Source organism: Calonectris borealis, chromosome 18 (assembly GCF_964195595.1).
Source record: "Calonectris borealis chromosome 18, bCalBor7.hap1.2, whole genome shotgun sequence".
Lineage (NCBI taxonomy): Eukaryota > Metazoa > Chordata > Aves > Procellariiformes > Procellariidae > Calonectris > Calonectris borealis.
In genome coordinates this window covers 215,901-239,121 of record NC_134329.1, presented here as the reverse complement: position 1 = coordinate 239,121, position 23,221 = coordinate 215,901, and the positions used below count along the sequence as shown (strand labels likewise).

Genomic DNA, 23,221 nt, shown 5'->3' with positions numbered 1-23,221 from the left:
CTGAACCGTCCCTCAGTGCCTAAAACGTGACACGCTGCCAAAGCATAAGGCTCACCCTAGACTCCCGCGTGAGATCCCCTCCTAGGCGCAGCTCAAGGGCGCGGGCTTTACTCTCCGCCTCACGAGCCTTCTCCTCCGCTGAAACACACAGGGAAAAAGATGATGTCAACCCTTCAGTACAGACAGCATATCACAAGGCATTCACTTGAGGAGACCGACTTCCAGAGAGCCTTTGCTGGACTGACATGTACAAGGGTACAAAGGTAACACAAAAAGGTACAAAATAAAATCTTACATATGAGAGGGCACCACTGACATGCCATCTTAAACTTGCTCAGAGGTCGCAGTCAACACTGGCATAATAGCAGGGCTAAACTCTGCAAAAGCATGCTTAAAGGAAGGATCCATGAGGAAGTTAGCGAGGAACTGGAAAGAGTAAGGATGCAAGTGGCCCTGCCTGCTCTGCCCGGAAGCATGAAGGCAGAGAAAGGCTCTCACAAAAAGAAGACTGAGTTCAGGCTTGAAAAGGAGTTACAAAGACGTAATTTTCTTGCAGAGATGAAAGGAAAGGACTACTCTCAAAAATGCTTTTATCTTTGATAATTGCTAAATTTTGCCTGGAAAAAGACAAATCTGTGCTACACACAAAATATGGCACAGTGTTCTGAAAACCTACCACTACACCTGATCTTTGCATCCACAAAGTTTACCATTTAAAAGAAACTCCCCTTTTCGCTTCTCTCCCAGACTACCAACAAGACTGCCTGGCAATAGGTATACATCACCCTCGTATTGCTTAAGATTCATTCAATAAATTTTATTTTCAGCAAGGAGATCCCTTCCTAAAATTGAGACACAAGGTGCTTTGGTAAATTAGCACCATGTACCTTGCATCTGCATGCTCTCCATCCAAAAGCACATTGGCTACAACCCTCTCACGTTCCCTTTCAGGTCAGAAGCCTGTTCTGCTCACAGCTGTAAAAGAATTAGTTGAGTAATCTTCCTCCGTCCCACAGGCTATGAGGTCCATGGGGATAAACATGGACTGGCAAGTAATGCCCTGCTGGGGCGGGGAAAGTCAGAGCTGCAGCTGCCACCTGCAAGCACCCGACTCGGGCACGTGTGCCATGGATGCAGTACTGACCTTGCCACAATGCTCCCCATGCTCGCTTCCGAGCACGGAAATTTCTGAAAGAGGATGCAGCCTTCATGAACTGTAGAGATTTCTAACAGAAATAGACTAGTATAAATAAAGTATGAATGGAAATGTTTACGTGCAAGATGACTAGAAGAAACGATAAAGCATGGGTTAGAAGAGTGGCATGTGCTGACAGGCACAGACACAATTTGGAAATACAACCGGTACGCACTGAGGGATGGTGTGGCTTACACCAAGGCGAGCAGCAGGCCTGCACCCCTGTAGCAGGAGGACAGCAGTGCAGTTGCAGCACACCCTACGAGCCATCTCCTTCCCTGCTCTCCCAACAAGGAGGCAAACTACAGCTGTGAGACATCCAAAACAAGGAAACACAACAGGGGAGGAGCGACCTTGCCTAAGAATTACGGAGGATGATGTAAGAAAGAAAATGACAGGATAGCAACTGGCTCCTAGAGATTACCAGCACCTCTCCAAAAAGCAGCACTCAGTTGCCAGCCAGAAGGAATCCAGATGCTGTAGCCAGTGTTTGGTAATCGGTATCCACCATCCTCCATGCCATGGTCAGCATGACTTGTGGAAATGCACGTTTTTGGTGTGTGCAGGTACAGGAATGCAAATGGGCACAGTCAACTTACTTAGACTATTACAATAAAAATCACCTTTCCTTTCTATGCAGTGTTACATTTGAGTTTTGTTCCACTAGTTCCCACAGAAGCATGCTCTGAGGTTCACAGCAGCTTACCAAGCAAGTCACAGCAGAACTGCACTGTGCAACCGTCTTCTTCATCAAGAGACAGCTTGGCTAAACGTGAAAGTTTGGTTAAAACACTTGGTCCATTTAAATCAAAGCTTGTACGGTAGAAGCTGGTGGGCTAAATGCAACTGTGTCTAGAGGGAAGAACACAGCGGTGACCCATAAGGGCACAGGTCAAACCTGTTCCACTAACACAATGACAACTGAGAAGGCATAGCTGACAGGGAATGATTCAGTTATGAGTCTGATGGTAGAGGCCCTAATGGGCAAAAATGCATGCCCTAAGCGGCATGACGATCTGCAGCAGCTAGAATCTGCATTCACGTCCTCCCAGGGGACAACAGGCATGGCATACCCATGGTACTGCCAAGCAAGTCACTGGCCACACTAAAATACTGCGGACTAATATTCAGTGCAGAACATAGCATAGAACATAGACTTTCGGTATTGGACACCCATGTAACTCCTCACTTTTTCTGTTGTTTGCTTTTCAAACTTTGTAAGAGAATTTCTTGAAACTAGGCAATGGCAATACCAAGATGCCTTGGTGCAGTATTCAGTCTTGGTTCAGACACACACAGAAAGCAGCTAATTGTCTTTCACAGCTACTGTGCCAAGGAATGGTACTTTTTTCCTGGGTCCATCCGCCCACTTAAGGATCTGGATGCTACAGCTTATCACATGAGGCAGGAAGTCAGTTCCTAGAGAATGAAGAGTGGCTTTTCCTCATCTTAAATATACGTATGTCTTCACCCCTGAGCCGTGGCTCTTTTTGGATATGCCAAAGCCATGTCACCAACAGTCACATCTGCCTATCTGGTTTTTTTTCCTTTTTTTTTTTTCACTTCCCCCGCTATAGCTATTTTTTAGTTATCGTAAGTTTTGATTCAACGAGGTCATAAGCTATTTCCAGAGACTCATCAGAACTCAGTAGAGTTCTACAGCATGATGTATTCCAATACATCCCTGGCAGGCAGCCACAGCATACTGGAACAACGCTTAGCTCAGCTGAGACCCACCATTTCTCACAACGCACCCCTAGTTTTGAAAGAGAAAACTGCAAATCATTCCCTCGTGAAGATCCCTCCTAAGAGTGGTGCACATCCTCAAGAGCAAACATATGCTCGAGATGATGAGAAATTAATCTCTTCTATCAACAGCAGAACAAGAGAACTTACGTTGTTACAGATTAAATTCATTTTCCTAGAAGCAAAGAAATGAGATCTGTGCCATTGAAGCTGAGGTTAATGCTACAAGAATGTTTTAGTCCTGGAGGCTTCACATGATCAAATCTTGCAGAAAACAGTCTGAGGTCTGCTGTGAGTTTTCACTACCATGTTCAAAGCCATTTGCTCAGCTCCCACTTCACCACCAAAGGCAGTGGGCTAGCTTTGGTGATGAAAATGAATTTACATTTCCGTGCCAATGGTATCTGTTCTTAGCATTGGGACACCGAATGGCAGTATTCTTCAGTGTCATGACACTAAAGTTCATTTTTTAAACATCATGAAGGCCTCATGGACTGCTGCCAGAAAGAAGCCTCTCTAAATCATGCTATTTGCACCTTCTTGAAGGCAATGCAAGTGTGTGCTGAACACCTGCTTTGCCTATAGGACTGTGCTGGTTTTGGCTGGGATAGAGTTAATTTTCTTCATAGCAGCTAGTATGGGGCTATGTTTTGGATTTGTGCTGAGAACAGTGTTGATAACACAGGGATGTTTTTGTTATTGCTGAGCAGGGCTTACACAGAGTCAAGGCCTTTTCTGCTCCTCACACCGTCCCACCAGCGAGGAGGCTGGGGGTGCACAAGAAGTTGGGAGGGAACACAGCTGGAACAGCTGACCCCAACTGACCAAAGGGATATTCCACACCATATGACGTCATGCTCAGTATATAAAGCTGGGGGAAGAAGGAAGGGGGGACGTTCGGAGTGATGGCGTTTGTCTTCCCAAGTAACCGTTATGTGTGAGGGAGCCCTGCTTTCCTGGAGATGGCTGAACACCTGCCTGCTGATGGGAAGCAGTGAATTAATTCCTTGTTTTGCTTTACTTGTGTGCGTGGCTTCTGCTTTACCTATTAAACTGTCAAACCACGGGTTTTCTCACTTTTACCCTCCTGATTCTCTCCCCCATCCCACTGTGAGGGGAGTGAGTGAGAGGCTGTGTGGTGTTTAGTTACCGGCTGGGGTTAAACCATGACAAGGACTCAATCTGAAGAATAAATTCATCTATGAGGATTGAGGCACAGGATAAAATCTCCTTGAACTTCATAGTTTCAAGTCTATCTTGTTAGGTTGTACTTCATAAAGGAGGAATAGGGAACATAGCAATTTACACAATTTCATTTTGCTGCTTTGCTTTGGGCAGAGTCAAAATCACGCTGCCCTTAATGACTCTGCACAGGCTGAACGCGGCACCGTCACTTTCACATCTGACCTGCACACACATGCACATGTGCCTAGAGCAGCTCTTACACAGGGAGAAAGGATACATGCCTCTGCGTGATGTATGAAGTTGGTTTATGAAACCTACCAGAAAGTATAGGTCAGCATGTCTTACAACTTCCAAGATTCCTCCTTCACTACAGCATTTCCCCATCAGGGGTTAGGGAGACCGCTTTGCATGTTAAATTTGGGCAAATTTAATGAAGTTATATGCTATATTTATATTCTTATGTAATTTCTGTATGCTGAATATCCAACAATGTCAAACTGGGTTTCTCCTGAGAACTACAGGACTTAATAGGAAGGGAAGACTAAACGGACAAAAGGTATGTCTTGAAGGGGAAAAAAAACCCAAGAAACAAACCAGGACTCCCTTGTACATCCAGACCAATCATTTTACATCAAGTAACAGAACAAAAATATATTTTTTGAACGACTGCCTCAACAGGGAAGGAGCAGGAGAACAGAACCAAAAGCACGATATGCAAAAGGTGAGAGCAGAACTGCAGGGTAACGGGGCAGCAGCTTAACCAGACTTCGGATGGAGCAAGGGCAGACAGCTGCGACTCCAAGGGTTATTCTGTACATGTATTCCCCAGAAGAAGTGGTCTTAGGGAACAATGTATGTTCCTTCCATTACATGGAAGTAAGTCTGCGTCATCTGTAGTTGCTGTAATAATTAATTTCCTGAGCAACCATAACGATCACAGAAACAAGCAATTTCAGGTCATATCCAGTAAGGCAGCCTCTTTCAGTCCTTTCCTTTGCTACAGCAAAATCAGGACGTGTGCATACCCCGAAGACTCACCTATCCTCGCCATGTGCTCTGCTTTCTTCACCTCTTGCTCTGCACGGGTCTTGAAACGGTTTGAAGTATATTTATACATCCTGTGATGATCAAAACTTATTAATCAGCAAACTCAGCAGTAAGGTCAAACCAAGATTTCATCACTGTATGAACGAATAAGGTCTCCACATCTCAATCTCAATAGATTCAATAAATGGAGATGGAAGTTTACATATCAGGAACTGGGCATTTTTGAATGCAGTTAGGCAAAAACTTTTTAAGTCAGAGATGCTTTAGTAGTAGCTGCAACCACAATACCCCCTTCTGCATTAGCTGGTGGGGGTGAAATACATCCATATTCTTGGAGGAAATCCAGAAAGGAGGAGTGAATATATACAGAAAGCTTCTCAAAAACCTCCCATTACAAATAAATAACCCTTCATTTCTCCTGCAAACAGCTGTCCACAGGTGCACTCTAACACTGCCCATCTCCACACAGGGCTAGCTCAAAGCCTTTAAGTGGCAGAGCAACTCTCTGAACGGAGCTTCAAGTTTCAGCTCTAAAGTTTCAGGACATTTTTGTATGCTACACATCTGACTCACAACCTTGTAAATTGTGCTTGAGTTGCAGTGGCTTGCTTCACCTTCCCTATATCATAACATGGCAAATGCAGATCACAATCTGACTGACTACTGCAGAGTGAAAGAGGCAGGCGTGTATAAGAGGCAGAAGCTCATGAGTATGCGTCACCATGCAGAGGCACGTAACTGGGAAAGAGGAGATGACACCAAGGATGATCAGAGCCTGCAGGAACTCAAACCGCCCTAAGACACAAGGTTTTGGATGTATCGAGAGGAAAATCCCATCCCAAACAACTTTTTATGAAAAAATAAACCTCTCCAATATTTAGCCAAAGCAAAAGCCAGTAGGAATGCTGTTTTTACAGAGAGAGGCGGAAACACATAAAGACATAAGGCTTGATTGACCAACTCATTAATGTAGGAGGAAACATGTTTAGATCCCAAAGAGTGACAAGATCCCCCCAAATGCCAGAAAATCTATCAGGATCCATGAGAAACCACCTTGCACAGATGAAAAATTTCATTTAGGTATGTTTCCGTGGGCGAGCACATATGGATGTCCACATCGATGTCAGAAATAGTCTCACCAACAGAAATCCCTTGTTCCCAAGTCCAGAAAATTCATACCACAAGCACAGTCCACTTAAAGATATTTCTGCATTTACTAAACTCATTTTCTGCTATTCATAAGGATATCCTCACTGGGGAAAAAGCAGGCAGGTGGGAACTCTTCCAGAAATCACCCAATAACCATGTTAGGAGATGCAGAGTCAGGTTTTTGGTGGCGCCATCTCCTCAAATCTACTTAACGGTGATTAAAGCCACCTGGGGCCGAGAGAGAGAACACATTCTGAAAACCAGACTGCTTTCAACATGTTGGCATAATTAAATTACCTCATCCACATCCCACCTGACTTTCCTGAGGCAAAAAAAAAAAAAAGAAGCTGAATTATCTCAACACGCCCAGCTTGTGAGGCAGGGCAGTACCTGAAGGGGACCTTACGGACAGTACCCCCTTTGCAACAGGATGCAGTGCGAGCAATTGCAGGACATCCCAGATAGGCACCGTGAGGCATCATCATGCCCGCCCTCCTGTTTCACTTTCTTTTCCAACACCAAATGACTTCAGTCACATTAAGGAAAGCCCCTATTCAAGTGGTCTGGAACAGCGTATCTAGCAAACATGTATGGAAACAGGTCAGACAGACAAGAAGTCTGCAGGACGTGATAGTAAAACACACTCTCCCAGCTTCAAGACGTTCATTACGACTGCCTTGGAGCGCCCTCGTGAAGGGACACCCTTGCACATGGCCTGGCTGCTTCTATCTGTATGGCCTGCACTGCTAAACAAGTTCAAACAGTTACTGCAGGAGGGAACAGATGGAAGCAATCCTTCAGGAGACAGAAGCCATTCCCAGGGAGGCTGGTACTGTGGTATCACACCTGCAAACACTGGTGAAGGATCTGCTCAAAACCAGCCTGCCCCTGCCACGGGGACGTTACAGGCTCCAGAAAGGTATGGAGAAGCCTCTACTCACAGAAACAACACGGCTTCCAGAAAGGGCAGATGACAAAAGGAAAACAAGTGCCCTGTTCAGGAGACAAGCTGTTATTCCTGACGAAGAACAGTGCAACGGCTGCAAAACCTCAATTTTCAGTAAAGGCACTTAAATACCCTAATGCCCACAATGGATTTCCATTCTTTGTTCTCTAACACCAAGACATTAATCTGCAGACAAGCCACTGTACAAGCTTTTCCTTCAGAGATGAAGACAATCTGACTTATAGCCTTACTGAGGAGGGGAGCCACCACTCCTGAAGGCAATCCTCCTGAGCAGATCTTGAAAGCAGACCAGAGGGCAGAGAGACAAGCTGATGGCTGTACCTGCTAATGTCCAATGTAAGGCACGAAAGCATCACTTCAAACAGAAAGACACCTGGCCCAAAGTTCACCAGGAAGTATGTAAAAAGACCGCAATCATGAGTCATTTGTCAGCTCATCGTCAGGTAATGACCTGCCCTTTCCATGCCAGGCTGGTTTATAACAGACTTTCTTATAAAACCAACAATATGGATGGACAGAGGTGTCTCCATACTGACAGATGAATGGCATTCCCTTACCGTAGTTCACTGGCCTTTATCAGGAGGATACAAATAAAATTAACACCTGTTAAGGCTCAGGCATCATGACACTTCCCCAAAGACTAGCAAAGAGCCCTTAAGTTCATACCACACGCAGCACACCATCTATTTGGGCTGTAAGACAGGAGAACCTTCACTGCCTGTTACGCTTTGTTGGACCAGGAGAGCTCAACAGTTACCTGGCTTAGGCTACTAAGGCTCTGCAAAAACCAGCTATGCTAAAGGCTGAGCATCGCTACCGCATCAGCTGTCCTCTAAAGGAACACCTTAACGATGGTATGCTTCCCCTGTGCGCCCCCATACAAACCAGAGTCCCTGTACAAGTGCAGGGGAGTAGTACTAACCTGCAGAGCACTCAAAGCTCAGTAGCTAAATGGGGATGTGAGAGCTCTGGCTCCAACTCTAAGGGAAAATCCAGGGCATAAACAACCCTCTTCAGCAGGTTCAGGGAGAAAAAAGAAAAAATTCACCTATAGCTGTAAAAGCAGAGTAACTCCACTCTCAGAATGGACTGATTTACTGGGTTTCCCTTGGGAAAGAGCCACCCAGACTAAGCTCTGCTCAAGTGTATGAAGGTAAAAGATTGAGTTTCCACAGCCTGTCCAAGGCACAGTGTAAGCACCTACCCCAAGGGCTGTGCTGGCTCTCAGAACCCACAGTGAAGGCTTCGATGGCTCGTCCCGATGGCCACGCAGCTTCTGGAGCCCAAACCTGGTGTCAGCAGTCTGAGACCAGAAGGAAGCAGTCTGGACACTCTCCAGAAAGACCTGGTAAGGCTACGATAATTTCCCCACGTCCAGGATGATATACACTGTGCTCTACAGGAAGGCCTTGTCTGCACAGTCTTTACTACTCTGTTGCAGGAGTGAGGATTTTAAATGTAAATGTCTTTACAGTGTTGGGGAATTTTTATTGGCCTATCACCATAAGCAGATCTACAAGCAGTCTGCAAAGATGCGGCACAAGCAGATTTGTTAGATACATCTGCATCAGCACTGATCCTGTTGAGCATCAGCGTGGGGCACCTTAGCTCAGCGTTGGGTTCATCCCCCAGCACCAGCTCCGTTTACCATGACTGGCCCTTGAGCACTTGGCATTACACCATTGTTATGAGACAATACCGCAGCATTTCTTATCTTATCAGCCAGTGTAACCCGTTCTGTGGTTGGCCCTTCTTGCCCTCCATGCCATATCATTCCTTGGTCACGAATTACCATTCCTGAGCAGTTACAATTTGAATTTCCCCTTCTAGAGCTGCAACTATGCCCCCAAACCAATGAAAAGCATATACAGAATTGGTGATAGGGACCCAGAAGAACTGCTGTCTATACTGTCTAAAAACACAGTCTCTTTTCAACAGAAAACAATCTTATGGTATAGAACAAAATTCTCATACCCCTCCCCAGGCATTGACTACCGACAACTTGAAAAACAAGATACTGAGGCAGATGAACATCTCCGGTGACCTGGTCCATGTTATATTATGACAATGCTAGTATCATCCCATAGCAATGGCATCCTGTCTTTGAGTCTCACAAGAAGCTGGTCTCTGATGAGATAAAAACCTGTGCCCTCCACCTCTTCTTTCTCTCCATAATACTTTTGTTGGACTGCGGCACTAGAGGAAGCAGCACATGGCACTCACATGTAGGTAAAAAGCAGCCAGAAACTCAGATATTCTCTACCCAGCAAATCAGGATTTACAGTGGCAAGTCAAGCTGCACCTACCGACTGCCTTCTACAATGAAACAACTGGCTTGGTCAACAAGAGGAGAGCAATGGATGTAATAACCCTTGACTTCGGTCAAGTTTCTGACACCATTTCACACGTTTTCATTTAAGAAGCTGAGGAAGTACGAGCTTGACAGACAGACCCATGCTGTAAGTTGAAAACTGGCCAGGCTCTAGGGCAGCAATCAGTGGTGTGACATCGGATTGCCGTTAGTGTAAGTACCCAATGGGTTGATAGTGGGCCCAAACTATTGAAACACTACTGCAATCCGAAATGCTATATTAAAACAATCAGCAAATACTCTACAAAATTACTACTGTTTTATTAAGGCAAATCATGTTAAGGTATCTAGAATGCAGCCTGTGTGCTCCCAGGGACAGAAGAATACTATTGCCTCAAGCAGACTTACAATACATGTTTTCCTTTTCCAGTCCCTGTTAAGCCAACTGGCAGCACACCTCAGCTCACTTTCAGATTTTTTGTTTAAAGGAATTTAAAAGGAAGACAGGGAAAGGTATTTCCCAATCTCTATTCAAACCTAGATCAGCTACATATAAAAGTTAATTTTCAAAGCAACTCTTTCAAAGTGCTCAGTCCAGTTTCTTTTCAGTAATAATTCTAACACCCACCATATGTATTTCCTTGTTCTACTTAAAAAAAACCAGTTACCCAACAGTTTTGTATGGATATGGCATTTTGAACAACCAGTATCTTAATTTCTTTGTTTGCTCTGAAAGGTACCCAAATTGCACAAATTACTCATGCAATTTTCTAAGGCATTAGATTTTCCACTATCTACTTCTTTTTCCATGATGTCAATACCACATCCCATTCTCTTGCGATCTGTTTATGTGGTTTTAATATGGAATTATGCAGGATACACCTGAAGAGCAAATGCTAAGCCTCTTCTATAAGGAAACTCCAAAAGGTCCCACACATCTGCAGACTTTGGGTCCAACACTTACCTTGGCTTGTACAGGCAGCATGAAAGTCGTTTGGTTTGTACTTTGTGTCCATTTATGAAGATCCTCATTCTGGGATCAATATAAAGCACAGCAGCATAGGCACGGAAGGAACGGCGCTCAGGCTTTCTGCAAGAGAGGGATGCTTACAGAGACTAAGCAGTTTGTTCAGCATTTCCTTGTAGGACTACCAGCAGACATTCTCCCAGTCTGGTCTATGTAGCCCAAAGATGACTCCATCGATTCACCCTCTGAGTAATCACTGTCTCTTTAGTCAGAGTGCTCATCTTGGAGTCTCTTTCAGTCTGCATTCCGCTTCCTCTTTCCTTCACAGTTTTTTCTCCTTCATTTCCCTCCAATTAAGAAGAGCCATGACATACTACTGTCACAGAGCCTCCTCCTCTATCCAGACCAAATGAACAAGTTTCTCCATGCACAAAACTTGTAAGATTCTTATTTTCCAATAAACAGCTACCCAGGAGCCAAGTGACCAACAGAAGCACTTGCCCATGCTGCTCTGCACTACCCCTGATGTATTTTAAGCACCTATGGCAGGATTCACACGTCATGCAACTGTAACTATTACCATCTCAGCTCATAGCCATCTACTTCAAAACATGCCAAAGAGACAACCTTCAGCAAGAACGTTAGGTAAAAGAAAAAGCCTTTCTGTTTTAATTACCAGGGAGCTACATTAAGTGAGGCTTTTAAATTTCTTCTACCTGTCTTCTACAGAGATTTTCTATTGAGCTGTACATTTTAAATACTGTTACAACACACTGATGCACATATTACTGTAGCTTGAAAAAGATGTTTTGAATACACCTGGATAATAAAGGTCCATACTGGACTATTTAACACTAAGTATGTGCCCCACTTGCTAGCGCGTTCTCTTACCCTTCGGTTAGTCAGGAGTATGCTCTGACAGAAACTGCACTGATCACACACAGAAATGGTATCACAAGGTCCGGAGGAAGAAGCTCCTTCCAGTGATCAGTGGTAATCATGAAAGCTCACCAGCAGGCATTAAAGAAACTGAGAAGTATATCAGATCCTGGGAGGTCCCCAAGGAGTCTGCTGCATCTGTGTACTCAATAACATCAAGCTAATACATACAGAAATAGCTACGTTTACAGTGTTTGAAACTGTATTTCTACGGCAGATTCAAGCATTTCGGGCAAGAAGCATGTAATCTCATAAAAAAGGTAAAGCTTGCTAGGTGTGCCCATGGAGCTCTGGGATTTAATCAAGCATTTGGCTCAGTTTTTCCTTTTTAGGCCACAAGCGAACAATTCCGCAAACACTCTGCTCTCCCTGAACTCAGCTCTCCCTTTGCTCCTCCAGCTGCCCTGTGAGCACATCCTTCTTCCTCCTCTGCAGGGAAGTCCAGGAGCTGCCCCTGCTCCCAGAAATACGTGGTGATATGCCCCACCTTCACCCACCCATACCATTCACTCATGGAGGCTGACCTGCGCAGCGCCTCGCATTTTCCCAGGGTTCATTTAATCACAAAACTGAACATCAGTTTGAGAGCAGCACAGACTCATGACCAGCTGTCATTCTGATGAAAACACCTTTGATGAGTGTAGAAAATTAAACCTATATCTTAGGGCTCCTTTGTTTAAAGGGTGCCTAAAGAAGGGCATTGAGTTTGCTGCTTTGACTAAGCTGAGACAAGCTAATACAGGCATTCACACCAAATACACAACCATAACACCTGCGGGCCGTTTACACGCATGAACTGCAAACTGCTAAAGAATAAACTAAAAATCTTCTAAATTCTCCAATTCACCATAGAAAGAGAAGCTTTCAAAAAACACATGCACACAATATATAGCCAAACCCTACGATAATTTGATCAGAGCCCAAGGGCCTGTAACACCTGTCACACTTACGTTCCCTCTGGGGGTGTTTCTGCCATCTGAATATCTCGCAGGTCAGAAGTCACATCCAGCTCTGGCTCTCCATTATCCATTAGTTTGAGGTTAAAGATGATCACCAGGGTGCCTGAGCAAGTAGCAAGTCAATCAGGTGAATCCCAGCCAAACCCCAAATACCTTGCCCGTGACCAGCACCATCCATACGTACCTTTCTCACCACGGATCTTATTAAACTGCTCCATCACTTCCTGTTCTGATTTGAAAGGGGAATACTTGTAAATTAGCTCTGTCTCAATAGCAAACTTCTCCATGTTGTCAGTCACAGGCTCCCGGCTTCGTGTATTCCAGGTGGGCAGGGGAACGATGACCTGCAAATTGCATTGTACCAAGACTCAGGCTCAACCACTCCAGTCAGCCCCTTCTGCGGATCACGGCCGAGCGACTTACCCCTTCCGACAGCCCCCTAAGTTACTGCAAGAGTCCTTCCTAGCTTTTCAGTGGTTTGGACATCTGTCAAATGCTTGAGGACCCCTCTTTGCCAGCCTCTGAGTTGCCTTCCTACAACATCTAGTTTTAGACTGAACCATTCCCAAGTAACCTGTATGGTACTGGCTACTCAAACACTCAATGTCTTTTTTCTCTTGTAGCAACTTTCATAATACTATAAACTTTGCTTCTTTAAAAATGTCAACCTCTGTGCTTAACTTCTCTCTTGAACTCAAATATCCTTCACTCATATTTATCCTGACCTCACTCTTTATTATTTTTATAGGATTCTAGCAAAGTTATTGGTGTTTTTTGTAATTTAGAACAAAAACACAGATAGAGTTATAGACTGCAGCTGCCTATCAAGGACAGTGAATCCCATCCTCACTTTAGAATTGAGGTCAAGCCAAAATTTCTGGCTCCAGAGCCGCTGTGGGAACTACATCACTGTTCCCAACTTGCTTCAGCCATCAGCAAGTATTGCTCCCTCAACAGCTTCTTTGTAGAGTTCCCTCCACTATCACAGTGGAAAATGCTTTCTTAGATTCTATCCCAGTGCAAATTTAAAACTTTTCATTATTGGCTTTGCCTGGAAAATACTTGTGCTTGAGCACAAAAATACTTCCATGTTAAGAGTCTGGATACAGAACAACAATGCCTGAATTATCTAGTAAGATATACAAGTTTTCAATAGGTAGAACCACACTGATTTTTTATCAAAAAAAAAGAGCTGAAAGAAGAGACATGTCTGGAGTTTATGACCTGAGGGTAGGAACTTCAATCACACCTTACTTCTCTACAGAAAATCAAATCAGAGCAATAAATTTAAATACATCTCAAACTCAAATTTTGTTTGGAAAAGGAAAATGCAAGAAGTCTGGGCATGTCCTGAACTCAGCATAAGCAACTTGAAGTGATTGAAACAAACCCTTCAAACTTGCTGTAGTTTAGAGAGACCTCTCAAACAGAATTAAAACCAAAAGGAAAAAATCTTTGATGACTTTGCAGAACTCCTACAAGTGTATCGCCAAGAGAAAACCATACACTGATCCAGCCAAAGTGGCAACCAACACTGACACAGACTCTTCTCCTGTGAGAGCTGGGGAAGTTCAGATGAGACAGCATTCACCGTATTAGTTCATTACAACAAAGTACATGCAAACCTCGTCGATGCCTTCTTCCTCATGGAACGTCCGTGACAAGAGGAGGCAAGTCATGGTGTTGTCTTTCTTCGTGAACAGAATAAAATCCTTCCCAATCCGCATGGAACCCCTGGAGACAGATTTCAAGCTGCACGTTACACCTGATGCACAACACTTTCTAGAAAGCAGACCACATTACTGAGTTTTCTTCCCATTATGTTCAATTATGAGATGCCAAAACCAGGTAAGGCAGAAGAACGGCTTACACAGCAACTACCATTTCTCTCTGAACATCTCATTCCTTTCAAAAGGCATCTCAATCTGGACATTTGCATAACGTTTCAAAACATTTAACACCAGTCACAATTAAAAGATGCAGAAGTACAGCATGGCTTTCCAGGCTCACGCTATGTAGAAAGTTCAAAAAAAAAAATTTACTTTTTTAAAATCTAAAAAAGACAACTAAGGTGAGATGTGACAATAACCTTCAAATATAGGAGCAGAAATGTAAGTGAGAAAGTGAATGCACACTTCATTTCACTGTACATAGAATGAATAGCAGCAGACAAGTTTCTGGGAGACAGACAATTTATTTCCTAATGTCTAACTCAAAAGACTCACTGACACTTCAGCTAATGCAACTTAGCAGCTAGTTGTCATGAAAAGGGACAGTCCCATCTTCCTCCCCACTCTCCTATCCCCAATAGTGCCTTCCTCATCTTCTCTTTTACCCTATTACCCAACTCGTCCAAAAAACCTTAACAGAGAAAAATTAACATTGCATCAAAAGAAGGATTAGTGTTCTGTCAATTCAGTTCTCTTTAGATTGGCTTCATGTGATACCAAAGCTCACTTTTCGCATGTTTACGCTTCAGTCTGCTTTTCTCAGCTGTAATATAGTATGCCTCTTGCTCAAGGTTAAGAACAGGACAGAGATCTGTCCTGGAAGTGCACAGGCAGGATCTGGGATCTGTCCTGCACTGCAGCTGGATCAATAGTACCTCAAGATCCCTTACATCCCCTTTTTTCCTTTCCCCCCAGATTATAGAGTCCCACAGATTTCCTCAGTAGGATGCATATAAATAATCAAGCCACATGGAACAGCATAAAGCAGAACAGCCGATCAGAGTAAGCCATAAAAGCCCTCTAACTTTCCCAAAGACATTAGTTTACCACAACAAACATCCTTCTCTTTCCTAGCAAATCACCTCCAACTAGTTAAGATTTCCTTCCTGCCTCTGTTCCTCTGCCACTTAATCCCTCTCCTCCTCTCATTCCTTCCATCATTCCCCTTCTTCTCCATGCATTTGTTTGATTTAAGAAAAAAAGAAAAGATTTAAGTCCATCTGATTTGCACCAGACAACTTTCCTAGTAAGAGGCTGCAGCACTATTTTGCTCCAATTTTACTATCTGTCTGCCACAGGCATATTAAGGTTTTGTCTCCTGCTCTTTCTTTTTTTTCCCCAGCTCTGACGTGTATCCTCTGCATCATGCAAACATAATGGCAAAACACTGTCATCAGCTTTGGACAGACTTCTCTGCCACTGAAGAACTACAGCAGATGTTCATAGAGCTCCTGTCTACCAAACCATGGTATCTTTATTTAGATTTCATTTGCTTTTTTTTTCTGGAAAAAAAGATATACACCTCCAAGCAAAAAATACATTTACTGTCTCAACTCTAACCTCCATAATCTCAGGAGGCTGGCTTTTGTTATACCTACGATTTCAAGCCATTCCCATACTGCCCAATTTGAGTTGACTCAGGTGATCGCTTGGCTGATTTACCAAATTGAATAACACTGGCAGCTTCATCTGCAATGAGAGACAGGGAACAAAAAAAGTTTATTTTAATATACATACACACACACACACATATCTTGTAGATAAACTTATTCACCACTGTAAGTAGCACAGAAAGACTATAGCATGGAAGAGGCCAGAAGCCCAAGCCAGAGTTTCATCCTGAAGCTCTACCGTACAGCCCTGTAAGATACACATTGCTCGACAGCACTTACATTATCAAAAGCTTTGTACAGCCATTATGCTGACAAAAAGAGTTTTAAGTTTCAGACTAGCCCAGTGCCCCGTCCAAACTGCACGAAAGCGTTTCTTTTTACAAAAAAATGTCCACAAGACAATCTGTTGTGTCCACCACAATTATCAACATGCTCATAAACTAAAACATACCCTGGGACACTGCAGCTGTGCTGTACTGCGTGTACTGCTGACACCACAGACTCGAAACCACTGACACTAGAGCATAAGTCAGTACTATAAAAAAGGTCTTGAACTCAGGATAAACATTACTTTTTCTTCATGGCATTGAACTGAACACTGTGATTAACTAATGCACTAGCAAGACAAAAGCTAATTTTCACAGCTCATTGCTGGACTACTGATAGCAGGACAGCTGTAGGTGAAAAGGCAGTACGAGCAAGGACTGCAGCAATTAGCACAGGACAAAATGAAAGGACGTGATGGCTTTACAGCTGAGAGGGTCTGTCATTTTTAGTTCAAGCCTTTCTATTGTTCAAAGGATAAAGCCTTTTAACATCATCCATAGGACAGAACAATTCCTCTCCCTTCCCCCAAGAGATAGCAATCATTTCACCATAGAGTTTACTGGGAGAAATGAAATGCAATTCCACAGAGAAGGAACACGAAGTGCCTTAACAGGAAGGCTAACAACAATTACAGCCCTCAAATGCATATACAAGCTGTGAGGGAGCACAGGACACCGCTCACCCCACCAGCCAGCTACATGGAGGTTAAGCCCGTGGACAAGCTGCATTTAAGCATACAGGACACTTACCCAGGTCCACTCGTACTCACAGTGAGTTTTTATAGTACGATGTTTAGTACTAACATCATTGGTCTAACATGAAATCACTGAGCTGGGTGTCAGAATGCCATTTTCCATTGAAATGACATTCAGATTTAAAGCCACAAATTACAAGGCAAAATACAGGAGAACAACTGTGCAAGCACCTTGCTGCCTCAATTCAGTATGTTCATAACGGAGGTCCACAACTACTTCAAAACCAACTTTTGACCGGATGAGAGTACCTCTTCCTTTCCTTAAGCCAACTATAGTATTTTCTAGCCAAACAAAGGAAACATTCATTACCTTGTATTTGAGATCTGGGTAAGGATATTGATAATGATGATGACAATATTATTATTATTACTATTATTACTATTACTGTGTCAGTTTTAAAGCGTGGTCAGAAAAGGGGAAAAGGGATATTCTAAGAAGAGAAGGCTACTGGAACCCTTTTGCATTACAAAAAGTTGTATCAACAACTGTTTTTAAGAAAACTTTGCGAAGCCTAAAAGGATAGAGAGTAATTGTCCAATGAGACTGAAGAGCAACGGGACAGAGTAACACAGAGAACGTGTTAATGGAATGGTTCACTTGAGCCATTCAGCTCTTCCCTCTGTGTGAAAGCACCCAGAGATACCTGGGTTCATTTACTCATCCTCCCAGACAATGCCTCATCCAGCCTTCTAAGCTGTCCTTTCAGTGTACTCAGGAAGATCACATGCCAGCATGGGCTCCAACAGCACTGCAGCAAGTCACGTAGTTATTCTTTTTAACATGTCAGCTTTATGTACCATAAAAATAATCTTTAATTAAAATTATCATGCAGCAAAACAAAACACTCCCAGGTCTATGATTTCTGTTGAAGGAAGGTTTGTGTGGATGTTGATGCTATTTTCAAAATAAGAAGGGAGAAAAGTCTCATAAAAGGTTTTTTGCTGACACCTCCTAAAATCAACTTTCAGATACGAGATCTTCAAGATGTTTTTAAAACTGGTAGATCCTTCATTATGAGAAATTAAAACTCGGACCCCTATAGCCAGGGACAGAAAGAGAGAGTGGCCCGTGTAGGGAGTTAGAATAACAGACTCTCCCCAGCCACTTTTGTCCATGTTGACAGGCAAACAGTGCAGCAAATGGAGTTTCTACCTGGCTGCCCTTGGTCAAGTGACTTTCAAATGCATATCAAGCTTACTATGACCATCCAGCATTGAAGCCATGAAGATGTGATCACTAGGGCTAGACTCTGCAGCAAAACAATACGTCTCAGACTACTGGAAATTAAGAAGGGCTTTTTTGAAAGCGCTAAATAAAGTTGCATACCAATTTTACATTCTGAAAAGTAATATCCTGGAAAAGGGCAAAGATAACTTCACAGCCTATTTAAAATTAAAAAAAAAAATTTTTTTACAGACACAGAAAGAACCACACTTTGATGCAAGCATCAAGACAGTCAAAGGACATAAATTATATGGTATTTGCTCTATATGATGTATAGTGCTGTGAAATACCACTACAACCCACAGTATCTGCCAATCTCCTTTACAGAGTATCTCAGACTATCAAAGTCAGGATAAAATCCTTCAAGATTTAGGAGAAAGAAGCAACTTAATACTTAGCCAATACTTAAATCACACTTTGTCACAAAATCAGCAATACGGGAGCAACAGCAGCGTTAAAGCTGCTATTAGACTCTGCGGCATTAGAACAGACATTTGTCACCTTCTACTCTCAATCCAGAGACAAACATGTAGTTTTCAAGACCTGCAGAAAAGGTTGTATTTCTTCTCCCTGATCCAAAGGCTTGGGAGAAGGCCACAATCAAGTCTCTGAACTTGTTTTATAGGTGGGGCTTAATTGCTCAATTCCATTGGTGACAGAAAAGTACTCTCAGATGACCTGTTTAGCATCCTTAATTGTATTCCAGAGAATACACAGAAGGCGTCCAGAGTTCAAACTAAATTACTTCATGCAGGTCACAAATCTGTGTATCAAAGATGTTAATGTATTTTTATAAGCATTAATAAACAGAACTAAACGCTTCATATCACAAGAGGATCTTAAAGTACTGAGGGATCAGAAGAAAAATGTTAGTCGATGCTTATTTACCCATCTCCCCTGCCTTCTGCAAAACCTTCCAATTTAGCCCAACTTTTCTGCCCAGTAGAGAGCTCCTCACAGAAGGATTTACCCATCTTCAAGACACAAAGAAGGTGCTGTGGGTTGACAGTGCTGTTCACTGATGCTAAAGCAAAGCAAGAAGGCTTTTCTCTTGCTAGATACAAAATGGATTTACATCAATTCTTACAACTAGGCAGAAGTACATTTGCTACATTCTTCTCATATTCCTAAGATTTCATATTCTCAAGTATTGATCTCCATCACAATGCCAATGACAAAACAATGGCAAAATGCTTTCAAAGCTAAGCTTTCAATTTCTGCCATGGCACACCTTCTTATTAGAGTTGAGATACACTAACTGATTGGCAGCCTCTAATGGGGAAAAGGCTTGTGCCCATCAAAGCTTGTGCTTGTTCCCTTTTCTGGCTACACTATTCTCTCTCCAGCCCCAAGGCCAACTTTGGTGTGCTGGAAAACCACAGGCCAGGCTGACTCAACTCTATAATGCAGCAAAACAATTTTCTTTTGGCCAGATTAGTTTTCTGCAACTGAAGAGGGGAATAGTTTGACATATGATACAGTGCGAAAAGGCCAGTGCAGAGGCAGCAACACATATCCAGGCATGGAACATGCCCCTTTCAACAGAACCAAGCTGTTAATTCAGCTTAAGCCATAACATGAAACCTCAGCTTGAGAATGCAAGTGTAACTTCCTGTCACTTACTTGAATCCATTCCCGTTCCATCATCCAAAAAACACAGCATGAATCCACCTCGTAGGTCTTCCCGTCGTTCTACAAGAGAAGTTATTCACTACTCCCACAAGCAAAAGTTAAAACTTCCATAAAATGGAATCAGTGTTCACAACAGAAGTAACACAATCCCAATATGGCTAAGCTGTAAGAAAGAGCACCAGAATTTTGTTGCAGAATGACTAAGAACTTCTGCACTTTAAACTGTACACAAATATATGCTACAAGTGTATATTGTAAAAGCAGGTTTCTTAAGCATCCAGTATAAACAGCTACTCACTTTACCTGACCTCAGCTGAAGGCTGATCTAAGCACTTGCCCGAGTTATTTGTAAAGGTACTACTTTTTCAAAGACAACAGGCATTGGGGCACAGGACAAACAGTAGAATCATAGCATCATAAAATTATTTAGGTTGGAAAAGACCCTTAAGATCATCAAGTCCAACCATAAACCTAACACTGCCAAGTCCACCACTAAACCATGTCCCTAAGCACCACGTCTACACGTCTTTTAAATGTGTAGATGGTGACTCAAATACTTCCCTGGGCAGCCTGTTCCAACCGTTTCAGTGAAGAAATTTTTCCTAATATCCAATCTAAACCTCCCCTGGTGCAACTTGAGGCCATTTCCTCTCATCCTATCACTTGTTAGTTGGGAAAAGAGACCGACACCCACCTCGCTACAACCTCCTTTCAAGTAGTTGTAGAGAACGATAAGATCTCCCCTGAGCATCCTTGTCTCCAGACTAAACAACCCCAGTTCCTCAGCCGCTCCTCATAAGACTTGTTCTCCAGACCCTTCACCAGGTTCACTGCTCTTCTTTGGACACGCTCCAGCATCTCAATGTCTTTCTTGTAGTGAGGGGCCAAAACTGAATACAGTATTGGGCATAAACACCCTCACTCTTATTCTACCACGTACAACACACATTTGCAGCCTAAATCCAAGTTAACTACTGACTTAAATGCTGACATGCAAGGAAGCAGCAGGAGTGACTTACCAGTATAAATGTCTATTCTCGTGGCATCTGCATCTCTACAAAGCAATAAAAACACAATCAGTATTCAAATTTCAAATAGAAATGAAGCTAAAATCCAGGCACATGCAATAATTTCCAAAATAAACTGGCTGCACAGATCAAAGTCCACAAAGACCCCACAGTCAGCACTAACAGACAAGTTAAAAGACACATTGTTCTACTTTCTCCCTACCTGACCCCAAACTCCAGCACAAGACGTTGCTGCCACGCAACTAAATCTAGTTACAGTGAGCATCACTGGCTTTTTAACAATAGTCACATTAAGGGGGGAGGGAATCAAATAAGCACACACTTCTGAGCTCCCTCACATACGAAACAAACAATACCTACATTTTTTCTGTCAAGCTGCCTACGAAAAGTTTAGTAACTCCACATAAAACTCCATCCAAACACATTCCACGTTGTCATAGGAAACTGTCATTACAAGATCATTTAAGTAAAGCCCTTCATACACTGTGCATCCTCCTCTGTATTTGAAAAAGCAGCATATACAGCACTACTGTCCTCTTCTCAAAACCAATTTTCAATTTTTTTTCATGTAAGCCATCACATTCCCTTGGTTTGCTGATCAGAAGAGTGCAGCTGTAGTGCTGTAATAAAACCCCACTTCCCAAATGCCAAAGTCACTTTGTCTTGTCTTTGTATCTCCAGCCAAGTACAGCTACCTCCTTCCCAGAAGGCCAACCTCTCTTTTGCCAGAGGAGGAACCAAGAGGTTGAAGAGAAAACCACACATTAATCTCAAAGACGCTACATTTAACTATGTTGTAGCAAAAGCGAAAACAGCAACATTGCGCACACACATGGCTGATTCCCTGCACAGAATTTTTCCTACACAGAAATCTTCCAGTTTCAGCTCCTTACATCACGAATTGCATAGTGTGACAATTCACGCTTGATAGAAAATGATCTCAAAATATTTCCATAATGCCACATCAGAATATTTTGTGAAGCTCAAGAGATAAGTACGCAAGGCTTGGGATGTAGCTATTGCCCGGATTCCCGAATGCAAACATGAGAAATGTGGCCTAAAACTTGCCATTTCCAAATACCAAGTCTCCTCTCAAGTGTCACAATTGCTGTAACTGTTCTTGCTCTATTTTTCAGCATCCCGCTTCTGATTTAATTTTCATCCTATCACCATGCTTGATACTAAAGGTCAAGGATTATCTAAGTATCTGTCGTGGTTTAATCCCAGCCAGCAACTAAACACCACGCTGCCGCTCGCTCACCGCCCCTTTCCAGTAGGATAGGAGAGAGGGTCGGGAGGGCACAAGTAGGAAAACTCCCAGGTTGAGATAATGGAGTTTAATAATGGAAATAAAACAAGTATAACAGTAATAATAACAATGATAACAACAACAATAATAGAATATACAAAGCAGGCGATGCACAGTGCAACTGCTCACCACCCGCTGACTGACACCCCGCATGTCCCAACCACAAGAGGCCCTCCTCCCCCTAGTTTTTATACTGAGCATGATGTCACATGGTATAGGATACACCACCGGCCAGCGGGGTCAACCACCCCAGCTATGCTCCCCGACCCGAGCTTCCCATGCACCTGGCAGAGCATAGGGGGAAGCCGAAAAGTCCCTGGTGCAAGCACCACCCAGCAACAACCAAAACATCAATGGGCCACCAACACTCCTCTCATACCAAACCCAAAACACATCCCCCCCGACAAGCCACCAGAAAGAAAGTTAACTCTATCCCAGCCGAAACCAGGACAGTATCTTAAGAGTTCCAGCTGTAGTAATTATTATTTTACCAATTTCTTTAAACAAAAAGGCAGACTAAATTTTTCCTTCAATCTATCTTGTGTCTTCTAATAATTTCCCTTCCAATCTGAGTTGTTCTATGATTCATTCAAACCTACCTTTTCAGGAATAATACTTTTTTTTTTTTTTTTAGGGGCTAGATGTGGCGGTATAAGAAGACCAAAGGAAATATTCATACTAAACTACAGCAAAGTCTTCTATTTTGTGTTTTTCGTGAAGTCTACTAGAAGTGAAAATTGCTTAAGATCAACAAACAGACAGGCTAATTAAATCTTAACCAAATTTACCTTGGGAATTAGGCAGTCTCAGGTACATACCTGGCATTATCTACAAGTTCAGCAAGGGCACCAAACAAGAACTCATGGGTAGTTCTGCAACAAAACACAGAATCAGCAGGGTTACACTGACACTTAAAGAGGGAGACCTTTAAATAAAGAAGAATCTCAACCACATTTTAAACAAATCCAATTGTATGTCAACAATACTAACACCTGCCACTGACAGCAGACTAGAAATAAGCGTTTTACTGTCTACCAGAGGCAGACACGCAGCAGACAGGCTGCCCCGTGAAGACTATGTGTCGTGGTTTAGCCCCAGCCCTGTAGCAGCTAAACACCAGGCAGCCGCTTGCTCACTC

The 23,221-nt window shown here is 43.0% G+C and overlaps 1 protein-coding gene across 1 annotated transcript in view; it reads right to left on the bottom strand.

The window, feature by feature from the left end:
• Nucleotides 1–22,951, bottom strand: part of MORC2 (MORC family CW-type zinc finger 2) — a 42,914-nt gene extending 19,963 nt beyond the window's left edge. Inside the window, exons 1-10 of the mRNA XM_075167118.1 lie at nucleotides 22,902–22,951; nucleotides 20,766–20,800; nucleotides 19,738–19,806; nucleotides 15,794–15,884; nucleotides 14,091–14,199; nucleotides 12,650–12,809; nucleotides 12,457–12,568; nucleotides 10,565–10,690; nucleotides 5,165–5,244; nucleotides 56–138 (exon numbers count right to left, since the gene is read on the bottom strand). Coding sequence (XP_075023219.1) covers nucleotides 56–138; nucleotides 5,165–5,244; nucleotides 10,565–10,690; nucleotides 12,457–12,568; nucleotides 12,650–12,809; nucleotides 14,091–14,199; nucleotides 15,794–15,884; nucleotides 19,738–19,777 — 801 coding nt within the window. The 5' untranslated portion in view covers nucleotides 19,778–19,806; nucleotides 20,766–20,800; nucleotides 22,902–22,951. The remainder of the gene's footprint in view (nucleotides 1–55; nucleotides 139–5,164; nucleotides 5,245–10,564; nucleotides 10,691–12,456; nucleotides 12,569–12,649; nucleotides 12,810–14,090; nucleotides 14,200–15,793; nucleotides 15,885–19,737; nucleotides 19,807–20,765; nucleotides 20,801–22,901) is intronic.
• Between the last annotated feature and the right edge of the window lie 270 nt (nucleotides 22,952–23,221).